At 45.1% G+C, this 22,865-nt stretch overlaps 1 protein-coding gene across 2 annotated transcripts in view; it reads right to left on the reverse strand.

The window, feature by feature from the left end:
* Positions 1-5,589: 5,589 nt before the first annotated feature.
* LOC119401677 (bifunctional methylenetetrahydrofolate dehydrogenase/cyclohydrolase, mitochondrial) overlaps positions 5,590-22,865 on the reverse strand; it is a 39,979-nt gene continuing 22,703 nt past the window's right edge. For both annotated transcript variants that reach the window (XM_049417548.1, XM_037668604.2), the window contains 2 exons: positions 19,271-19,489; positions 5,590-5,715 (listed from right to left, as the gene is read on the reverse strand). In XM_049417548.1, coding sequence (XP_049273505.1) covers positions 5,600-5,715; positions 19,271-19,489 — 335 coding nt within the window. In that variant the 3' untranslated portion in view covers positions 5,590-5,599. The remainder of the gene's footprint in view (positions 5,716-19,270; positions 19,490-22,865) is intronic.

The following is a 22,865-nucleotide window of genomic DNA, read 5'->3' on the forward strand; positions in this document are numbered from 1 at the left end:
AGTGTACTTTGCATTACCAGGAGAAGATGCAAAGTGTTCTTGAAGCCGGGTATCTCCTGCTTCTACCCGAAAGTCAAGGAGATCATTGAAAACTCCACTGTCAGACTGCTTCCCGCATACTGGCAAGTCATGCGTTGCACAAAATATAATGGTGGAAATGATCGGAAATAGTTTCTGGCGGTTCCTTTCAACTTGCTCGTGCAGGGCTTTGTTTAGCTGCTGTACAACGAGTAATTTCTTGCCTGACATCACACCCATAAAGTTCTGTGAGGCGGCCATTGCTTCCTGGTGCCATTGGGATTTCCCATGATCCCTGCACGCCTCGTGCATTTTTTTGTAGTTACTGAAAGTGCGCACGATAAAGCTACCTTGAGTACCCCGATGAACATTTGGAGGAAAGGTGACGCAGAAACGACAAAGGGCGCCTTTCAGTGTCGCTGAGTACGCAAGCCAAGGGGCGTAATCTGCCAGCCATTGGTAGCGAAAAGTCCTCTTGCCAGGTGTTACATCTTTGTTAAAGTCATATAGCATTTGACGACCATGGATTAGTCAGAAGGCGTAACTTCAAATTGTCTGGGATGCCGGCGAGTATAGCTTTGTCTAGAAACTCTCCCAAATCATGTTCTTGAGAAATGTTAGTTGCTTGCTTGCTGTTGTCACTGTTATTTAATCCCAAGCAAGGAGAAGTATCATCGTGGCTTACTGTGTCGTGGTAGCTCACTGATGGTGGAACCTCTTCCATGGTGGCGACGACATCAGGCACTGTCCGTTGGTGAAAGTCTGCATCACTAGGCTGGTCAACTTCTGCAAAATCGTCACACGCCACACTAGAATCGTCCGCCGGACAGCTCAGTGACACTCCGTCAGACATCCGTCGACGCTCGAAGAAGCGTCGGATATCCATAATTGGGGATCGGACGAGGCAAAGCTGTCAGAGTTCCTGGTGGTTGACCACTAGAAAATATACGCACATTGACTGGAAGGATAATTATTCAAATGCTCACGTTAAGAACACGAAAGCATCATATTTACAAGGAAATATTATTTACAGGCTAATACACACGCTCACAAATTCATTCGTCTAGCTCAATCTCGCTCGCGCACCCGCACAGTCGAGCGGCGACCGGGCCATGCACTGCTTGCCGCTCGTTGCTCTCTCGTCCAGTGTGGTGGTGCTAGTGGTTTGAAGAGGAAAAGGCGCCTAATTTCTGCAGCCCGGTCGGGAGCACGGCGCAGCGCCTATGTCCAGTGTCCTGGTTGTTTCATCTCCGCAGAGCCATGCACTTAAACACACTGAACCACACAAAGAGAGGCGCACGGGTGCAGGCGCTTGCTGTCGAAAAAACGGAACCATGTGGCCGTGTCGGCTCCCCTTGTAGACAGGACATTGAGCGCACCACAAAGTGGGAAGGTGGCTGGAATCGTTTACCCGCTGTCGCCGCTCTGGCGAGGTTCCCCGGGATAGATAGCGCAAACAAGACGCAGGGCTGGCCATCATAAATATATTCCGACTCGCCGAATTTGCTACCTTGTTGAGGTCCCCCACACTGGAGGTGCACTCAACAAGATGCGTGCTCACAAGGGTTGCCGGCTCGGGCGTACCAGCGTATTCCGAACACAGTGAGCAACGAAGGCGAAAACACAATGCCCTGCACGGTGTCTCTTTTCGTGCCGCTATCTCTCTACAGAGCTGAACAACAGAAACCTCCCCTGAAGAAGGGTCGGAACACATGCGTGCCGGCACTGCTACCATCGGACTTGGAGGCGCCCGGCGCCTGAACGTGTCGAAATGATTAGAACAGATCGCCCTTCAGCCCTTTTTAACGATGACACCTTTCGAAGACGGCAAAACGACACGTGCCCGTAAAACGTATCGACACGCGACAGTCCAGAGGTGTCACCCAAAGCGTGAAAGCGGGGGCTGCTTTCACCCGTTTCGCAGGGTGCGTCGCCGGCCCATTCGTGGCGGCTCTTTTCCTTTCGTCGTTGACAACCATCAGTCACAGTTTAAGTGTTTAAGTATAGGCGCGTTGCCATTAGGCTGTAATCATCGCGCGGATGGGCACGGCTGCACGGATGTGTGTCGGGGGCCAAAAAAGACTCCCATAGGAAGAAGGCTTGATTGTGCTTTCAAGGGGGACGAATAAAGCTATTGATTTTGCTTTGCTCTGTGTTGTTGGTCGGGCCTTAAACTGGGCCTAAACTTTAAGGTGGTGGTCACCTTTAATGATATTTGATTGGCTGATCTTCTGATGGCATTTTTGAATAACCGTCGCAACTGGCTTGTTAACCAAGTGAGTGAGTGAAACAACTTATTGATGCTTGTTAACCAAGCTTTTCTTTTTTTTTAACGCGAGCAAAATCTCGATAGCCAGTACAGTCTGAGCTGAAGCTCCAGGCAAACCCTGTACCACGGCTATACTTAGGCTCTAACCCAATGAACAATGAGTACAGTAGGTACTGCAAAGTTTGTCCTCGTCAGTGTCGTCACTTCCTACGAGTACTCATCATGTCGCCTTCGTACACGCTCTACTTCACGATTCTTTTGTCAGGGTTTGGACACATTCCTAAAAAACTAACATCCACATGCAGTAGTATTTTATTTTGAGATGCGTATGACATTGCCGCAACATTAACTAAACATGTAAGCAACATAAATACATGACTCCCGAAAATGGTAAGGCGATTTAATTTGCATGAGCATGAGGGCCCGCTGTTGTGAAGGTATGTTCGACGCCTTATAAGGACCAACAACAATGGCAATACTTGAGCTCCACAACAAAGCACAGTATGCAACTTGTACAAGCCCACAAGCTTGCTGAGTGACCGATATAAAAGCATTGTTTGGGAGCTTGGGTGGTGAGAGGTGCGACGCCATGGGATATTGTTAGTCTTTTAACGAAGTGTAGCGGTAATGGTTTCTTGCTAAATGTAGCCGTCAATTTTGTGAGAACTGAAGTTCTTGTGTCAGACTGCGTAAATCTCTTAGTTCAGGAAAAGAAAACATGAAACTTGTATCTCAGAATTATTCGCTATGTTCAATAGCCATTGCAGGCAGTCTCACTGCCATGACTTGACGTCTAGATTTGTCACAGTCTGTAATGTGCAAAATTGGTTCGCAATCCTGAAAGTTGTTCCATACGGATATGCAAGACCGAAGTGTGTTATCAAGCTTTGCAGCTTTCCGCTAGTGCAAACAATTATCCCTTATATATATATATATATATATATATATATATATATATATATATATATATATAGGCATAAAGAGAACTACTTCTGGCTACCGTCATAACAATTGTGAAAAACTCCTTCGTGCTACAATATAAGAAACATGGCGCGCGGTCCAGCCTTCTTCAGAGGATGTAATTGAAATGACATGGCCCAACCTGCCGCACCAGGGCCGCCCCCCCAGTTTGGGTGCCAAACGAGAATTTCAAAAAAAAAAAGAAAAAAAAAAGAAAAAAAGGAGAAAAGAAAAGAAGAAAGAGAGAAATAACGAAGGCAGCAACAGCGACAATTGCTTTGTTGGGGCATTCGTCAACAGCTGCAGAACGAGGGAGGGAAAGAACAGCGGTAGGAAAGACAGAGAGCCGCCGGAGGCGGGCGAGGCGAGCGGTTTATCCCTGTCTTATCTTCGTAGGGTAGATAAAAAGGCGGCCTGAGCAAGCGACCAAGGAAAAGGGGAAAAGAGAATTGTCGCTTCTACACATCACACAGATGGTCCAAGTTCAGATGGTACCGCAGTTAGCCCGCGGCGCCGGGCCGTACACACACGAGAAGAGATACATACGACCCGCTCTAGCTTTGGGAAAACTTTGGCCACGATACAAGGCTAAAAGTACCCCCCTCTCTTTCATATATATATATATATATATATATATAATATATATATATATATATATATCCCGAATTCCAGGGGGGGGGGGCAGATGCCCCCCCTTGCCCCCCCTTGCGGACGCCCATGCCCTTCGCTGATTCGGAAAAGGAATAGTTATGGCGTAGTGGGCACTTAACAAATGTACTTGCAGTAGGCATTCTAGGATAGTTTGAAATGGCCAATGTTACCTGCACAGTCGTTCGTTTCCTGACGGCATGGTTGAGGCATGCGCCGAGAACCGAAACCAGGCTAGCAATTGAGAAGGCGATGCGCACGGGGCCTGATTACGCTATCGCGTTCTACTCTTGAAGGCGAAGCTCAAACGTCCTTCAAGTTTTTTTTTTTTTTGTCTTCTCGCAGGTACATGCGCTCGCCACTCTTCTCTCCTCGCACGGCGAGGAGGAGCACTAAGCCAGGAGGAGAGACGAACCGACGAACGGAGCATAGCGAAGGAAAGAGCGAAACGAGCGAGGGCCTCTTTTGTGTCATCAAACGCGTGTAACTCCGCTATTACGGCACCGTTTCGAAAAATTCCCACGGTTACGTGTTCGTTGTAGACTTGTGCACAGCTGTAACACCGCAACTAAGTTTCGACCTCTGAGTGGTTTAGGGGCCCTTTAATGCTTTCTCAGTTTAATTCCGCAATCATTTTTTTGTAATTTGTTCCTATCGTTACTGAAGAGTACTATGTCATCTGCAAATCGTAGGTTGTTGAGCCATTCTCCGTTAACCTTTATTCCCATTTTTTTCCAGTGTAGCTGTTTAAATACTTTCTCTAGACGCGCAGTGAACAACATTTGGGATGTTGTATATCCTTGTCTGACTCTTTCTTTTTTATCGTAATTTTATCGTTTATTCTGTGGAGAAGTAAGGCAGCTAAGGATTCCTTGTAGATGCTGGCTAAGGCATTGATAAGATTTAGGTATACCCTTTGTTGATTTAGTGACTTTACGACTTTTCTTCCCAGTCGAATGCCTTTTCGTTATAGACTATGAATGCTAAATAAAGAGGTTTGGTGTATTCAGCAGCTTTCTCCCAGAGATTTAGTATCCTCCGCTGCTTTACATGTTCGACCACCGCCGTGGTCAGGTGTTCGGCAGCTGCTCGATTCTGAGGGCCAAGGCGTAGTTGAGAGGTTCATTTGGGAGGCATTGGCCAGTTACAGCACCAGGGAGGCCAATCACTGTTCTGGTGAGGAAGTGAGTCGTCGTGAAAGAGCACAAGGAGTATGCCAGTCAGGAGCCTCGCCAGCGACCAATGGACACTGATCATGATGACGGAGGGGCGCGAGAAGACGGCACACAACGAAAAGAAGTACACGGGACGACTCGCCCAACTTTTTACCTTACTGAATGGACACTGACAAGGGAGGCGTTAACAGTCTCTCGTACCCTTCCGCGCGCTGCCTTTCTATGCACTCTAAGTTATTGGAAGCTATTACAAGGTCCCAACGATGACAGGTTAGAAGCGATCAGGCCACAACAGCTTCCTTAATACTGTGACTACTAACCATGAAATTGAAAAGGATCGTGTTCCAAGAAGTTACTAAGCAGCCATTTTAAACCAACGCAGTTACTTCGTTTGTGTTCTTCCCTCTCCTCCATGTAAATTGTACAAGCTTAAAAGTCAAAAGCTTAAATAAATGTTCAGCATAATGCTTTACGGCAACTGACTCGGTTTCATTTATGCTCCAGAATGACAACATACGCTTTAGGTCAACTAATAGTTTATTGCTCTAGAGTAAGCCAGGAAGGTATTCCTCATCAACATCGCAACAGTTACTGGACCAACGCCTCCAGGAACTGGGGTAATGAAGCTGGCTTTTCTTGACACACCTGCAATGCAGCAAGACAAAAAAAAAAAAGGTGTTAGTAGAAAGTTAAACTAATTTATTAAACCTAAGTTATAAGGAGAAGATATTAAACAGTGAATTTTCGCTTGCACTGATATATAAATTTTGCACTGCCTTAAAGAAGCCATACAATGTGGTCTGGGTTTTTTAATTTATTTGCTGTTAGCACAGCATGGATTGGCAATGCCTGAACAGCCATGATAGTGTAAAAATCAGCGTATTGAGCACTTCACTCTAGAAGGGTGCACTTTTTCACGGAATGCAACAGCATGCGAGTGGATTTTTTTTTGTTTTTAAAGCGGATATGATGAATGCTCACTGTGATTGGTTGGGCGCGCAATCAGCGTTCTGTGTGCTCTTAATAAATAAATAAATAAATAAATAAATAAATAAATAAATAAATAATAAATAAATAAAATTCAGCATGTATCTTGGACTGCTGTATGCAGCGGCGTCATCAGACTTTTTTTCTCCACATTCAACTGAGTTGAGCGTCGCCATGATGTGGGGAAAACAGCAGGTTCTTCCGTTTATCGGCAGTCATCGCGTAAACATTGGGAGTGGAGAATCGCGGAGATGCGCGCGACGGGCCGACGGGCGCAACGACGAGGAATCCTGGGAGAAGGCACGTGATTGATGGCAAGCGGTAGTTTCTATTCGATTGGTCGCCACACTCCTCATCACAGCACTCACTCTCCCAAATGCATGCGGGAAAGTCCCCTTCCGCGAGGAAAAGCCAACCGCTCGTGAGGGAAAGACAGCTTCTTGGGGCGTTCCGCGCCGCCCAATGATCGATGTATGAAGTGTTCTGGCTACTGTTGTCCGATTTGACCGTAGATTTTCCTATGCATTGACGTTAAAGCGTTGCCATGTTCGAAAATGCTTCGATATCACGGATAATTTGATTTAGGCATTCATTTATGCAGGAAAAAACTCACAGGGTCCCTTATGCATCCGCCTAGGTCGACTCGAAGGCGAAAGCCATCTTTTTCGTCTCAGTCGATGTACTGGTCCTACCCGGCCCCCCTCCGAAAGCTTTTTGCACCTAACGTGGTTTTGCAAGCTTTCTGCACTGCCTCCGCGATAGGCCCGCTTTAGGCGAAGCGACGATGTCATGTGATGACGTCAGTGTGTGACGCCATAGTGATGTCATGCTGACGTTATATGATGACGTCATTATGTGATAATGTTTTTGCATCACTCGTGTTGACGCCGCCGACGCGGGACGCCGACGGTCAATTTTCGCGTTTGATGAGGCATCTAAGGCTTTCGCCTTAATAATTCATTGGGAAGGCCATGGCCCACCTGGGCCCGTATTCTCAAAAGGCGACAATTGCAAAAGTATCGCCTTTGGTGCGCGCTGATTGGCTATTGAGCAAACCGGTAAAGTTAGGGCGCCATCTGGTAATTCCGCCGACGTCAATTTTGCGTCATGGTGCTCGACGGTGCTCTCGACATATTTGCAATAAACGAAGGCACCGTTAACCGTCGGTTCGTGGTGAAGTCTAGCATTTCAGTGACGTAGGCGGTAGCTTCTAGTATTCAATCCTCGGGAGGTGTACGCAGCATTTTTTACGCTGAAGCTTTCATCGAGCATTACCTTGCGGTGTTATCAGCACTCGTTCTTTGCCAGCGCGTGTTTTTTCGTGGTTTGAACTAGAGTCTAGTTTGAACGTCCCAGGAACATGAACCGTGCGTTGCTCGCGTGGCTTATCGCGAGCCAGGCAACATGTTGAGATCTTGAGACGATGTCGCTGCGGCGGCCCTACAGCTACAGCTGAACTCTCCGAGTACGCCGTGTTAAACTCTCAACGAAAATACGTTTCACGCAAAGTTGCATTCTTTAAATATTATACTGTGCATTAAATAATCGAACAAAAAAACGTTGAAAGCACTTTCAACACGTCTTATACTTCAAGTAGCCACAGCAAAGCCGGTAAAGCCTGGCCACTGCGTGGAAGCAGCAGCACCGGCAGCACACGCTCGAAAACGCCGCACTCGGGTTGCTCTGCGCTCGTACGGTGCGCTCACTCCTGTGTTGTGAGACATTCGTACTACCAACGGCCAGTTGCAACAATGACGTCACAGGCAAGTGTTTTTTTTTTTTTACTTACTGAACGCATCAAATTCTACGTCACCAAACGCGATACTATCGCCTTTTGCGATCGTTTGAGAATACGGGCCCTGGTCTGTATGACCATCTCCAAAACTGTTTTCGTCTTCGTTTCAGCGCAAGAAAACACGAGGACACAGCGCTACTAACAACTGAGGTTTATTGTACATGGTGACAGCACAAATGCCAATGTACAAGAAAGAGGGAAAGGGTGTCAAAGTCACCATCGCACTACATATCGCTTTACGGCAACAGCGCCACCGATACCGCGACAAGAACACTATCTCTTTTTGAGACAACGAAAGAGATGGCGGCTCACACAACCTTTGCTTTTGTTAATTTCAAACGCCTCAACAATTTCCCTGGTCATCTGATCTGAATTTCTTGCAATCAGTTTAGCGATATGTGGTGCGAGGGTGATTTTGACACCCTTTCTCTCTTTCTTGTACATTGGTATTTACACTGTTACCGTGTGCAATAAACCTCAGTTGTTAGTAGCGCTGCGTCCTCGTGTCTTCCTTTTCGCCCTCGTGTTTCCTTGCGCTAAAACGAGATATGAAGTACCAACTAGCCCACCAGTCGGTTTTATTGAACTTTATTTTATCTGTTAGCCAAAGCAGCTGAAGAGCAACAAAATTGCTAGTCGATCAGAAAAGAATAAGATAGATACACTCATGCGCAAAAGTACCAAGAAAGTGCTTGGTATCCCAATAACAACCAGCACGGAAGCGCTTATGAAGTTAGGGGTTCATAATAGCACGGATGAGCTAGCAGAAGCACAAAGGATAGCGTAAAATATCAGATTATCTGGAACCAAAGCAGGAAGGGACCTGCTAAGCGCCGCAGACCTGCAACCCGGCATTAACAAAGGCGAGACTATTCAACCAGACAATCAAGTCAGGGAATTCTTCATTGTAGACCCATTGCCAAGAAACGTGCATCCACAATTCAATTAGGGTGAAAGGCTCGCGAGGAGCAATTAAAGCACTCCTAAAGAATCCAGTGGGTACAGAAGCCTACGTAGATGCAGCCCGTCACGAAAATGCTAGCACATTTCGGGTCCCTATAGTGGACCACAAAGGAGACATTCTCTCGTCAGCCTTACTTCGCACCTCAATGGCAGACGTAGCTGAACAGGTAGCTGTGGCTATGGCACAGATCCTAAACGCACCACCGTTTACATTGACTCACGAGCTGCCTTCAGAGCCTTCAGTCGGGTCTAGTCTCAAAAGAGGCCGCGAGGGTCCTTAACGGCGGGCCCTTGCAAAACGTAATTCACCACACTGTCCGGTTACCGACTCACTTGGGCCCGGACGTAATACTGGGCCAACCGAACACCAATGAGATCGCTCATGATCGTGCGCAAGGATTCATATGCCACGGCGATGTGAAGCCCCATAATGGTTAGGAACAGCTCGAGTTCGGCGACCCGCTAGTTATTTTTCATGAGATTACCTCACACTATATATATATATATATATACAGGGGGATTAGACGTCTCCCCCCCAACCCCCCCACTCCGTCACCATAAACTTATGGTGAATTCTATTGGCGTATTCGGAGTGCCCGACGAACTCTACGCCGGAGCACTCCACTCCGACGGAGAGCAACCGAAGGAAATCTGCCAATGGAACACAAGTGCCCTCGCCAGAGCAAACGGTAGGGGGCGCTAGCGCACATGTGCTTCGCAAGCGCCCAGCATTCCTCGCGGTTCACGCAGTTTTCGCCTTCAAGGGCACGAGCGGAGAGAACAGGCGCGGTCGGACAGCGCATTTCATCGCGCACGCGGTGCGCCACGCTCTGCGCACGCGCGGGGAGCTTGCGAATTCCGGTCGAATCCGAAGCTTTTCGCGGACCTGCTCCATGGAGTGAGCGCCGGAGCTCCTCCAGATCTGCCAATCTGCCTACGATGCAGGCGTCATGTCAAGTTAACATCAATTGCGGTTCCAGTGTTGGCTCCACTTTTATAGCTGTCTAATAAACATTACATTTGTATTCCTGTGATTCAGCAAGCTATATTCAAGCGTTGCTCGACCCTGGAGAAATACGCTAACGAAAGTTACATATGACATTCATGATACTTGACGAAAGCCAGCAAAGGCAACTCTTCTGCAACGTATGATATTCACATCATCGCACCGTAGCATGCGCTCGTTTCGATAACACAGATGTCTGTGCTCTAACGTGAGTGCTGATACTACTTCAGACCATAAGTTACCATTTAAACGTTAGTGTTTTCAGCGTGCCTGGTAAGCCCACGATGTGCACACAACTACTATGCTTACAAAAACACGTCAATCCACCTCGTAACACTTGACTCAAAGCAAAAAACTGCAGCATAGAACTACTTGCTGACTGCTTTGCATGAAACCGATTCCCACAAGGTGTGGGATCTGCAGATTTCTTACGGTAAAATAAGGTGTATGAGTATACAACTGGTCCTTTGAAAGTGCACTCATAATCGACTGAAAGAGGCCTGTCATGGTTGTCATGATGAATATCGTTATGATATATGAATAATCCATGTTCGCCATCTTATGATGGAAATATCAACAATGCTGACCAGGCTGGCATTGAGTAGGTTGTTGCTAACAGGGGCGTAGCCAGAAATTTTTTTCGGGGGGGTTCAACCATACTTTATGTATGTTCGTGCGTGCGTTTGTATGTGCGCGTGTATATCTACGCAAGCAAAACTGAAAAATCTGGGGGGGGGGGGGGGTTGAACCCCCCCCTGGCTACACCCCTGGTTGCTAATGCCCTTTTAACGAATCTGACTGACAAATTTCCACACAAATTTTCTCGGAGAAGAAAGGGATGCATCACAATCAGGTAAATGCTGTTATAATTCATTGTGGGCAGCCGCTTTCCCATAAAATCTTCCAGGGGCAGGCTGTACTACTGTCTTTCAATATGTTTGATGCATACACTGCACCCTAAACACCATAAAGGCAGATACAGCAGCTAGTGGAACCACCACAGACACCATAGGGGCTGTGTGCATGTACAATAATGAGCCAAGTTCACATCGTCTGGTGAAGCTCAGTTTCAGGATCAAGATAATGAGTTTGGTTCCACAAAAATGTATGGACACTGACTGGGACATTTGGTAGAGATCAATGTAACCAAAAAATTGATTTAAACAAACAATCAAATCAACCAAAAGAATGAATTAAACGGAGTCAAATTAAGAGACGTCTACAGTACTCATTTCTGTTTAAGTAAAAGAGTAAACACTTAGTGGAGCTTATGAACAGAGAGTTTGACAAAATGACTCTTTGAAACAATTATGTTATTCAAATGCTGTGCTTGTTGTAAAGGGGGACTAGTTCTTTAGAGGTCTATTGTAGAATTTCAAATTATAATAGCATAAATGAGACTCTATAAAGTGGACTGGATGTAACACTGATATTTTACTTCTCCTGAATGGTTCTATTTGATTTAGTACAAAAATATTTCTATTGGAACACTCCTACTCAGAATGCTTTTATTTTTCCAGAGTTTGTACACTACACAAATAATTTTATTTGTGGCAATTTCTTTTCTTTGGATTCAACTTGAGATTCTGGTTGAAAGAAAGTAATAACTTCACTCTCACATATGGTTACACACCCTGGCCATATTGCACTCTGCTAACTAGATGCATATACCGAAGAAACAGGCTATTGGTAGTAGTAGTCATGACTTGAAGAGAGGAAAGACACTTATTTCTGCAACTCATAAGGAAGCATGGCACAGCGTTTGTTGGTGGAGGGGGAAGGGGAGTGAAAGAAGAGAGCAGAAAGGGGAGGCCACCTTCTCGAAAAATGAGTGCCCACAACATTGAGTGCCAGGCCAGGGTACCTCTCCCCATTAGAAAGACTGGTGGGTGCGCAGCGGCGCCAATGTGCGCAAGCACATTGGCTGTAGCCTTGAAGCGCATGGAAAGTGTAAAATTAAGGGCTGGTCTAATCAGCGATACGCAGACTGGACCGTAGCGCAGGGGCGCACCACTGTATGACTCTGCTGCAATCGAGAGGAATGGAGAACTGCCGCAACCGAGAATGGCCATACGGCCAAGCAAGAGGAGTAGTATGTTCCTATAAGCAAGGAGCAGATTAGAGTGTAAAATACAGCCTTAAGGTTACCACGAAGCCATCTGAGTAAGTCTTTGCAATGGAAATCTCGGAAAATGCCAAAGCAAGCCATTGACAGCAGCTGCAATCAGAAGCTCCTTCTCTACAGTTGTACCTCTAGTGGCAGCTTCTGTCTCTAAAGCAAATTTGCCTGAAGTTTCATGGCCAGTGAAAAAGCATCAGAACACTCTGTTATGAGTGTGATCAAATGTGAAAGTGTGAGTAAACATGAATACATGAATGTGAGGGAGCATTTAGCGAGTGTGAGTGGACATGAGTATGAAAGTGAAAATGAGTGATAATGTGTAGTGATGAATTGCCAAATTTATTGTGGAAGCTAGCTTGATCATGTGCCGAGCATGTTCTAGCAGTCAGGTGTTCTTTAACCTTGTCATTACTGCTACGGTAACATCAACATCACAGATGCACTTCAAGGGACCCCTCCTAACACGAACAGTTTGGGCAGTAAAAGAATGTGAATGTGGTTAATTATTTTTGAGAAAGCGACATGTTTGTTGGTTGTTCAGTAGGCTAACAAGTCTGTTCGTAAAGAGAGAGAAAAAAGAAAACATCTATTAAAATAAATAGAAATCACAGGGTCTTTCGCAGCGACCACCCTGCGTGCTCTTGCAACAAGATTGAGCAGGTCCCGGAAGTATACGCTTGACAGTGAGGTTTCTCACTGTTGTGTGGTATGGGATCAGAGGGTTGGCACTCATGAGCTGACACGCCCAAGTGTCCTAGTAGACCCTAGCCAAAACATTGTAATGTGTACATTGTTGCTGGTATTGTGTGAGATACATAGATAGATTAGTGTGCAGAATGGAAAAGTGTTTGCCTATAGCTGCCTACACAAGACTGCTTCAGTGCATGTCAGGGAGTCGTGTGGTGGGGGATATTTCCTGCACTGCAGTCTGTAGTGATGAAATATGGCATGAAATTGTTTTGGGATCAGTTCCAAATTCTTCTCATCAAAGGTTGTCTCTCTATGAGGCTCGGTGAGCATGTGCTCGAGCCGAGGCATGGGCCCTCAGCAAGAGAATCATGTCCTGGTGTACATACTGTCATGCATATGTTCAGATGAGGACTTCACGTTTTGGTGGTGCGAGTGGTTGCACCGCCTGTCTGATTTAACTCCTGATGACACCTGCGAATACTATCACAGGTGGTTTGGGTCCTACTGCTTGTAGTTGATGAAGTTTGTCAAGCACAATACCTCTTATGAAGTCTGCGAGGGCCTGCTTCTCGCTTTCAGAGCCGATAGAGCATGCAGCAGCCATGATGTCGTGGTGTTCGTACTCCGACAACCACTGCTGCAGAGTATGCTCCATCGTGGTGTCCTCACTCATGAACTCTGCCATAGTTGTCGGTGGATTGCGTACGAGTCTGGCGAAAAGCTGTTCTTTAACTCCTCCCATCAAATGTCGCACCTTCTTCTCCTCGGACATTGCAGGGTCTGCGCGCCTGAAAAGATGAAGCATGTCCTCGACGAACATCAAGACTCTCTTGTTCGGATGCTTGGTTCTAGAAGAGATTGCTGGTTCAGCTCTCTCCTTTCAGCACTTGTGTTATGCATCGCGGAGCTGTCGACTAAATTCTTGTGAAGTCGCAAAGCAACCCCCGTGATTCTCGTACCAGGTTTTCGTAGAGCATTCCAAAGTGAAGTAAACTCTCCACAGCTTGTGAACATCATCCCACTCATTGATGGTGGCAACCCAGTCGAAGTGGTCGAGCCAGTCATCAACATCCTCAAAAATATCTCCGTGGAACGGCCTGGGTGTCTGTGACGCATGAAAGACATACGAGAGAGAAGAATGGGCATCATGGGTTTGGCTAGCCTAGTTCATAGTTGTTGCTGACGTGCCTATTTCCGATCTTGATGACAAGGGACCGATTTCAAGATGTAGTCCCGTAGTCGGCAGCTGCTTTTTGCTGCGGGAGCTGTAGCTGTTCCTGAGGTGGTAGTAGTGATGGCGGAAACTTGGAAGCACAGGTGCATGTACCCAGCACCTCCATCAGTAATGTCACAGGCAATACAAGAAAGAGAACCAGGAGTCCACGTCTTGCCCGAAACCAGACCAGATAAACATTCCCTTCTTCCACTCGTAAGCGTGCATGTGCCACAGTGGATGAGCCACAGTGGAATGATTTCCATTCGTGATGTTCCACCAGTACCACAATTATGACACGCTTCATATGACTCCTTGATTATTGTGATGTGTTCTCTACGAGGTTCCGTTACTATGGCTATGGCTATGGCAGCCTCTTCAACAGCTGTGGTGTCTGTGTGCTGTATCGTTGCCGTGGTGATCTGACGGAGAGAGTAGTCCATGACGCTGATGCTGTGGGTGTCTCTGTCCTTGTATTTGGTTGTGTCTGTGTACTGCTTGTCACGAAAGTTGGTGCACTTCTTTTGTAATGCTTCCATGTGAGCATGTCGGTGGCCTCTGTTGTTTGTAATGAAGAGAGTTGGACAGCATAACAACGGGAAGGAATGGCACATGACTATAAAGAAAAATACAAAGCAAAGCTATGAACACTGCATACAGTTGGAAGACTTCAATTTCAGTAAAGGTTGATGAACTTGCGCTTAAGACTGTCCAAGTTGGAATCGATGTGGCATAGTGATGCATGCGACCGTCTCCAACTGTCAGGCTTGGGAATGCAGTAACAGACAAGGTCTCAGTGGCAGTAAGATCCCAAATGGAAGTGCAATGACTGATGCCCTGGAGAGCACAAAGGAGATTATGGTGATGGTATCTGCAGTTGCTGTAAACTTGGCGTATGCTATCTTATGATGCATGCCTCTCTGTGGCAGTTGGATAAAAGAGGGCTGCCATATGTTGTGGTTGTTGGTAAGCTTGTGATGATGGGACAGGGCTTGCTCAATATGTATGTAGCTATGAAGCAAGTTTTAGGATGTTAGTGGGACTTAGGAAAAGCAATGTGTTGTCGTCGTTGCATGCATGCTGCCAAGTTCATGGTGGCAGCTCGCTGGGTATGGACTTAAAAGGACCCTCTAACACTTTTCCTGACCTCACTGTTTTACACTTTTTACTTTAGGGTTGCGTAGACTGGAGGCTGAAGAGAGTAGTGCAGCAAGAACGGCAGCGGTAGGGGCACGCATTCCGAAGTTATTCAGCCTAGAACACTCAAAATACAATAAAATGGAGGCCTACCCTCAACTCGATTTTTGCGGGGTCACCTGACCACGTTTCACTCACCCTGTGACGTCTGATGGCGCCCCAATGAAATGAACTGAAAGATCCTACGTACGGGAAGCTTGCATACAATGTTGCCCATTATTTCCAACGTATTGGTGACGCCGTTGCGATAGTAACAACCAATGTGGTGCATTAAGAGTGAACTGCGCGTGCGAAACGAGGCAGATCGTGAACGCGTCTATCATTTTTTCTAGTTTTAGTCGTGTTTCTTGTTGCGACGGCGTCCATGTCAACGCTCTTGCATTTTTTTCCCTTCAGTTTCTACAAGCAACGGCGCCTGGAGCGTCCCGAGCGCGTTTCCCTCCAGCGCTGTGGCGTTCGGTGCATTCTTTGCCGGGCGCTGCAGTTTTAAAGCTGAAAAGTCTAAGATCGTCTGTCTAGTTCGTGTTCAGTGAAAAAAGCATGCGAAATAAAAACTAAACCCAATAATGACCCCTTTTGTGATGCAATGCCGTTATTACTTCTAACGTTACATTTATCCAATCATAGGCCAGCGCTCATCTTCATCATTTCCGCCCGCAATAGTTTTAGCGAGCGCCACTACGCGTTGATGCGGTCGGCAACGATGTAGGCGCTTCAAAAAAAGTGTTGGAGGGCCCCTTTAAGAAGGCTGGCAGTGGGACATAATGACAGCCAGTACAAACAAGACAAGAGACAGAAGAAAGTACACAGGCACTGTACTTTCTTGTCTCTGGTCTTGTTTGCACTGGCTGTCACGAGTATATTCCAATAAGCCCAATTTGCTACATTACTACAGTGTGACGTACGGTTGTTAATTGTTAGGAAATCTTTTTGTCTCCACATCATTGCTCCTTTAGTGTTAGTGAAAAGGGAGACTTGGCAATTGTGAGTCAGTGTTCATTGAGAGGATGATTCAAATGGAGAGGCTCCTTCAAAAGAGTCAGCCACTGAAAGAAAGTGTCCTGTGTTGCTCTTTGAGTGGTACAGTGGAATGCCAAGGAAGCAGAAGAGCATGCTCTTAAAACTATGGTATGTACAGGTGCCCACAAAATAATTCGGAGCGCCGGACTGGTGACCACTCGTCGGCGGAGCACACCTGCGGAGAAATACAGCCATGATCTGCGCGAGCGCAGCATCCCTAGCAAACAAGCCTCGCTCCCAGTATATCTAGATAGACGTTGCCTTGCATTAAAAACCATGCTGTTTGTCTCTCTTGGTGCTGCGACAACACATCCGGGGGGCCTGTAGGCTACAGTGTGCTTGCGCTAAAGGCAGCAGAATCTCTAAATGTGCGCGTAATCCTTTAGCGTGACCTTAATTAACTCTCAGTTATTAACTTTTATTTACCTCCTATTAATTAATGAACTTAGGTGAACTCTTAATTAGTCCTAATTTGGTGCATCCAGTCTTATCACGGAGTCTTAGTATTGAGTAGCCTCAATTACTGTTCACAATGCTTAATTACTTTTAATTATAGGTAATTGCATTAATTTAATTAGTAATACACTTTAGCACACTTTAATAAAGCTGTAATCTGATGTCCATATTTTGGTCTTGTTAATTACTCTAATTTCTTTAAGGTAGTCTTGGGACTCTTGAATTACTTTTAGTTACTTGGTGCTTGATTCACTTTTACATTCTTTATTGAACTGTAGAGGTGTAGTATGCCGCTTTCTGATTTTTGCTACTGCAAGTGTAGGCGGCGACGGGAGACCAGACGGTCACATCCCGTGACTAATGAAACAGTTAATAATTTCACTTTCAAAGGCGCCGATGCTGATTAACACGCATGCACGGGCGCGTATGCTCCACCGAGTGCACACACGCGCACAGAGCGTTCTAGCGACCGCATCTGCACAGCCCCCCTGTGGAACGCCAAAAGGCACCCAACTGTATTCTTTTGGAGCATGGCAACACCTATCTAGATGCACTGGGGAGCGAGGTGAGCTTGCTAGGGATATCGCGCATGTGCAGACCCTGACACTACTTTTTCACCGGCGCGCTCCACCGACGAGCGGCCACTGCTACGGCGCTCCGAATTATTTTGTGGGCACCTGTACGTTCTCGCCTGATAGTGGAAGGTCAAGACAAGAAAAAATGCTGGTGAAGAGCAGGTATGTACCACTAAAACTGAAAATATGCTACTGACATAGTAGCTGCGTTTGCACTATCACAAACCACATGACAGTGCTGTGTGGATGGAAGGGCCATAATTTCAGACATTGAGCATGTCTACATTAGGAGGGCATGATTTTTCTTGCAGCTGGCCCATGGCAATAGGCAAGAATTGAGTGCACAGATCCTGTCCTTGCTAGGGCATTGCTTTGGATGTCCCTAGCATCAATTATATGGCGATGGAGAGGCAATGAGCAGCCACATTTATTGCGAAAGTCAGCTTGGCCATAAACATGGGGATATTAATACAGCAGACTCTTGTTAAATGGAACCTGAAGGGGCCAGGAAAATATGTTCCATTTAACAGGAGCTCCGTTTACTAAGAGGAGAACAGGGTTACAAATTCAAGCCCGAAACCAATTATATAAGACGCAGTTGTTCCATTTCAGCAGCTATTCTGTTTAAGAGATTTCCATTTACTGAGAGTCTACTATAATAATGATGGCTAGCAATCCCCTATAATGGAGACAACATAGCTGAGTGCTGAACATATTCTTTTCTTGCAAGCCAGGCAAACATCAATTCTGTCAGAGTTATGGTGGTGCTACATGTCTCAACCTGCTAGACTTGTTGGAAGCAAGGAGCAAAGCAAAGTTGCCAGCAGTATCCCTTTATATACTTATTTTGCCATGCAGTCTATGTGAGCACCTGTGGTCGATTCACAGCCTTGCCTCTTTTTCTCTCTTGATTCCCATTCTTTTGTTGTCTGTTAATAGAGTTTCCAAAAGCAAGTGCAAAATGTGCAGCACATAGCAGCTAGCTCGTTTATAAGACACATATTCAGTCTTAATTTCAGTGAATTTGAAGTAATAATTGTATTAGTATTCAGTATGGCCATCAGAGCTTTTCATATGAAGTGTGGTTTTCATAGTAGGGAAATGAATGTATGGAGAGAAATTGCATCTGCAATTTTGTTTTAACAGCACCTGTTTTGGCATTCTGACAGGCATGCTGGGGTATGCTTGAAAAATCAATACCACCACAAATACTTATGTAACGGGTGTAAGAGACCAAAGGGTCTGATAAGGATGGCAGATTGGTGCATTTTTTCTGTGAACACCATAACCCTTATTTCCATACCCTAGTAAGACCTAGATCAATCAGAAGGGCTTTATACTTCCTTATATGAGCAGTGTTAGCCTGAGCTATTCCATGGCTAAAGAGGTGTGTCAACATTGTCTACCTGTCATGAATTATGCCCAAATTCTACTTGGCTTCAGTGGTATGAGGAGAAAAGCTGTATTAAGCAAGACAAGGCCAAAAGAAGCAAACAGAACAAGCGACATTGGGCACGAAAGCTTCTTGGCATAGAGCATTACATTTGTTTGAGAGGTGAATATTCTGTTGACACTGCATTCAATCTCTCCTTTGCATTGCATACCTAGACACTGTAAACATGCAATCAGTTATGTCGGCAGCAGCTTCTAAAATATTTAAAGTCGGGAAGGTCACTCTACCATATGCCTGTGAAAATTATGACCATACCACTGATCATGGCATGAATCCTGTGGTTTTCTTCTGGACTTCTGCTTGTCATGGATGAAATGGCGGTGCTGTCCATTAAAGCACTGGCAGCACCATGTGGTGGCAACATGGTATCTTTCAGGTGGTCAACTTTTTCAATGAGGGTGCAGTGTACATATTTATCTCTTTGCAGGAAAGTACAATAACATTCCAACAAAATGAATGGCATGATGGCATTAAAAATCAGTTTTTGTAGCTGTAGTATAATCACAATCAAAGACACCTACTAGTGCTTATTGCAAATAATATTATACGCCAGATATAAATCCTAGAAAAGGCTTCAGCTGTCAATCCAACTTGAAGGTTACACTGCCAAACTGCTGCTCAAGCAGCATGTCAAGAGGCAACATGAGACGAAGAAAATGTGAAGATCCATTAGCTTGTAAGTATTAAAAAGCAGTCTTATAAAGACATAAAATGTGTTATTACCGTTAAAGTCAACATCTCCAACAAGTCTTGTCTTGCCGGAGGCTTCGTCCAATACTCTTGTTATGCCAACATCAATCACGCAGGCTCCATCCTTGATCATATCAGCAGTGATAAGGCCCGGTACACCGGTGGCTGCGATCACAATGTCAGCCATCTGGGCCAATGCTTTCAGGTCGGACAGACGGGAACGGCTATGGCAGGTGGATACCGTTGCATTGCCTGTATGAGAGGCATGAGAATCAGCCATACAAAAAAACATACAGCACTATCCTTCTTCAGCAGTGCCATAACTAGAAATATTTTTGGGGGGTGTTATATGCTGCCGGTAAAAAAATGAAAGAACCTGTGCCCAAAAATAACTTAATCATTTTTCTTCTTTAATAAAGCTGAAAGGTTAGTTGTTTCGCTTACTGTAATATATAAATAAAAATACAAGTGGAAAGAAGAAGATGGGGGTATGCAGTGCTCAGAAAATTCCTGGGGATGTTCTGACACCGAAACACCCCCCCTCCCTGGCTGTGCGCCTGTTCTTCAACCATAAATAAACAAGGCATATGCAGGTAGTGACAGCATATGACATTCAGAACAGCCAAGAAGCCAAAGTAGAAAATAAATTCTGCATGGACCACATTTTCTAATCTGCTCTTCTGTCACTGCAGAAAACCTGACAACATTTTCACTTCTTTTGGTATCACCTTCCTGTTGCACATGCATCCCTGTCAGGTGGCTTAAGTTCAATGTCAAAGTACGCCAATGACCATCATAGAACAGCCTCATACAGGGACGTTTTTTTTAAACAACACAGATTTTTTATAAAAACAATATGACAGTCAGGCACCTGTCGTCTTTGCACACAAACTCTACATCGAGGCTAAAATACTTTGCTGCACCCAAAGGTGCATTGAAACAATTAATTAACAACTACTCATTAATTACTATTTTAGTTGTTAACTTGGGGCCAGTTGCTTATATCAAAAAGTTGTGGGACGTGAGCATTCATGGCAAACCGGTTTTTAGAAATCCCGAAAAACACACGTAATTTGAGATATTAAAGGGGTGGCTGACATCAAATTTGTGGCTTGAGCTTTCTTTGTTGCAAATGTTTCTTATTGCTTCAGGAAGCATGATACACACTCCAAGATTCATGTATTCTCGCTAAATAGTTTATTATCGCCTTATTTATGTGAACAACTTTCGGTTTAACTGAAATGACGTCACTGTGTAGGAAGTTTGAACACAGGGGCCTGCAAAACTGTGATGCATGCAGTGCTGCATTGTCTGCTCTCCCACACACACACGTGAGCAACCGCGGGGATGCTTCAACACTAGCTAGAATTCTCTAATAGAGAATATTAGCGCGTACGGTATTCAGGTCCACACAATCGACGTCGATGTCAGTCGCGCTAGCAATGGGTCTCGATCGCGAGAATGAGAATTTAGCACACTTTTGAAGCGAATTAAAATATATTCTAAAAGTTTACTGTGTCAAACACTTCGTGCTGAGTGTCCTTGCATACAGAGGAAGCCTACAGCAGGCTTTTTATAGCCTGAAATTTGGTGTCTCCACCCCTTTAATAATCAAAATTCAAGGCCCCAATCCAGGCTATATCGAAACTAGTCAGGCAGGAAATGCGGTTCCTGTGTTACGTCAGGCAGGAGCTTCACGTGACGAACTTTGAAAAAAGTGCATCACAGCAGAACCTGGTCAGGAGAAATGGCAAGACATCTGAAGTACAGAAGTGGACCACTTATTCTTTGCATGTCATGTTTCGTGGTTATCCAATTCTTTCGTGCTGTACCCAAGAAAACAGCAATTTCTGCCTTTTTTTTCTCACTGTACAGCGTAAAACTAGGGGCAAGCCACTGTGCTACTTCTTGCAGAGAAGCAAAAGAGTTTTTTGCACTCATTTAGAGTTTAATAAAGAAACAGATAAGCACTACACACCAAACACAAAGAATAGGTGGTACACTAGTGTATTTGAGGCAATTTGCCATTTTTCTTTACCAGATTCTGCTGCAGTGTGCCTTTTTTCAAAGTTTGTCACATGAAGCTCCGGTCTGATGTAACACAGGAGCCACATTTCCTGCGTGACCAGTATCGATATTGTCCTGAATTGGGGCCTTGAATTTTGAATATTAATATCTCAAATTACATGTGTTTTTCAGGATTTCTAAAAATTAGAGCTGTGCGAATAGCAAAATTTTGGGTGCGAAGTGAATTCGAATATTAAAGTGTGAGTGCGAATCGAATCGAATATTTTTCGAATATTTCTCGAATATTTCTAGAATATTTTCGAATACTTCGAAGTGAAATTGCAGAAAAAAAAAGTTAGAGAAGAGAGGATTCCTAAGCATATCCTTATGAGATAGCAACATGAAAGTGTTTCTTTTCGCTAGGTTGATAAGGACTGGCGGGGTGGTGTTTCATGGTTGTCTTATCAAGAATGAGGCAATGTAGAGGCCGAATTGTATTTAGGTAGATGATTTGGTGCATCCAAAGTGTTGCCGACAACATTTTACGCGTGATGGGCAAAGATGCCATTTCCTCAGCCTCTCCTCCTCTTTCAACTTCTGTGGAAGCCCAACTGATGTGGCGGACAAAGATGTGCTCCCTTCAAGGCCGGTGTTCCAAATCTGCCTCGTAGACGTCAATATATAAGAACATCTGAAATTTTGGATGCTGAAAAACTTCGGCGTCCGATTTTTCGTACTTCCTGCCGAAATTTCAGGCCCAAAACAGCATTAATGAGCCCCCAGCTCTGCAACATCTTTCATCTCCATGTTGGAACCAGCATTTTTTTTAGTTAATACATTTGCGACCGTAGCAGAGCTTGAAAGGCAGCTTTGCCGCAATACGGGGGTGTGATGAGGTGAAGCATATTAAAAAGTTTAGGGACCACTTATCAATCGGACGTTGACTGTCTCTTGGCAAAGTTCGACCGTAACGGACCTTGAAAGGCAGCTTTGCCGCAATACCGCGGTGTGAATGAGGTGAAGCATATTAAAAATCTAGGGACCACTTCCAATTGGACGTTGACTCTGTCTTGGCAATGTCCGACTGTAACGGAGCTTGAAAGGCAGCTTTGCCGCTATACGAGAGTGTAATGGGGTGAAGCATATTAAAAATCTGAAAAGGTCACTTTCAATCGGACGTTGACTGTATTTGTTTTTGGGAAGTTCGAATAGTTCGAATAGTAAAATTACAGTGTGAATCGAATCGAATAGCAAACACTATTTGAAAAATATTCGAAATTTCGAATATTTGCACACCCCTACTAAAAATGTACTGCCATAAATTCTCACGTCCTACAACTAAACAACTGCCCCCAAGTTAATCATTGAAAAGGTAATTAACAAGTTCTTGTTACTTCATCGTTTCAATGTACTTTTAGTTGCGACATAGTATTTCTGCCTCATGTAGAGTTCATGTGCGAAGACAACATTTTTATCAAAAATCTGTACATGCCTAAAAAAAATGAACACCCCGTATATGAAATGTATTGGGAATGTGGTGTGTACAGATCGCACAGAACCCAACCATCAGATGAACAAAGATGGTGGTTGTGGGGGCACCCAGCAACAAATGATATATGGC

This window comes from Rhipicephalus sanguineus, chromosome 1, assembly GCF_013339695.2.
Source record: "Rhipicephalus sanguineus isolate Rsan-2018 chromosome 1, BIME_Rsan_1.4, whole genome shotgun sequence".
Lineage (NCBI taxonomy): Eukaryota > Metazoa > Arthropoda > Arachnida > Ixodida > Ixodidae > Rhipicephalus > Rhipicephalus sanguineus.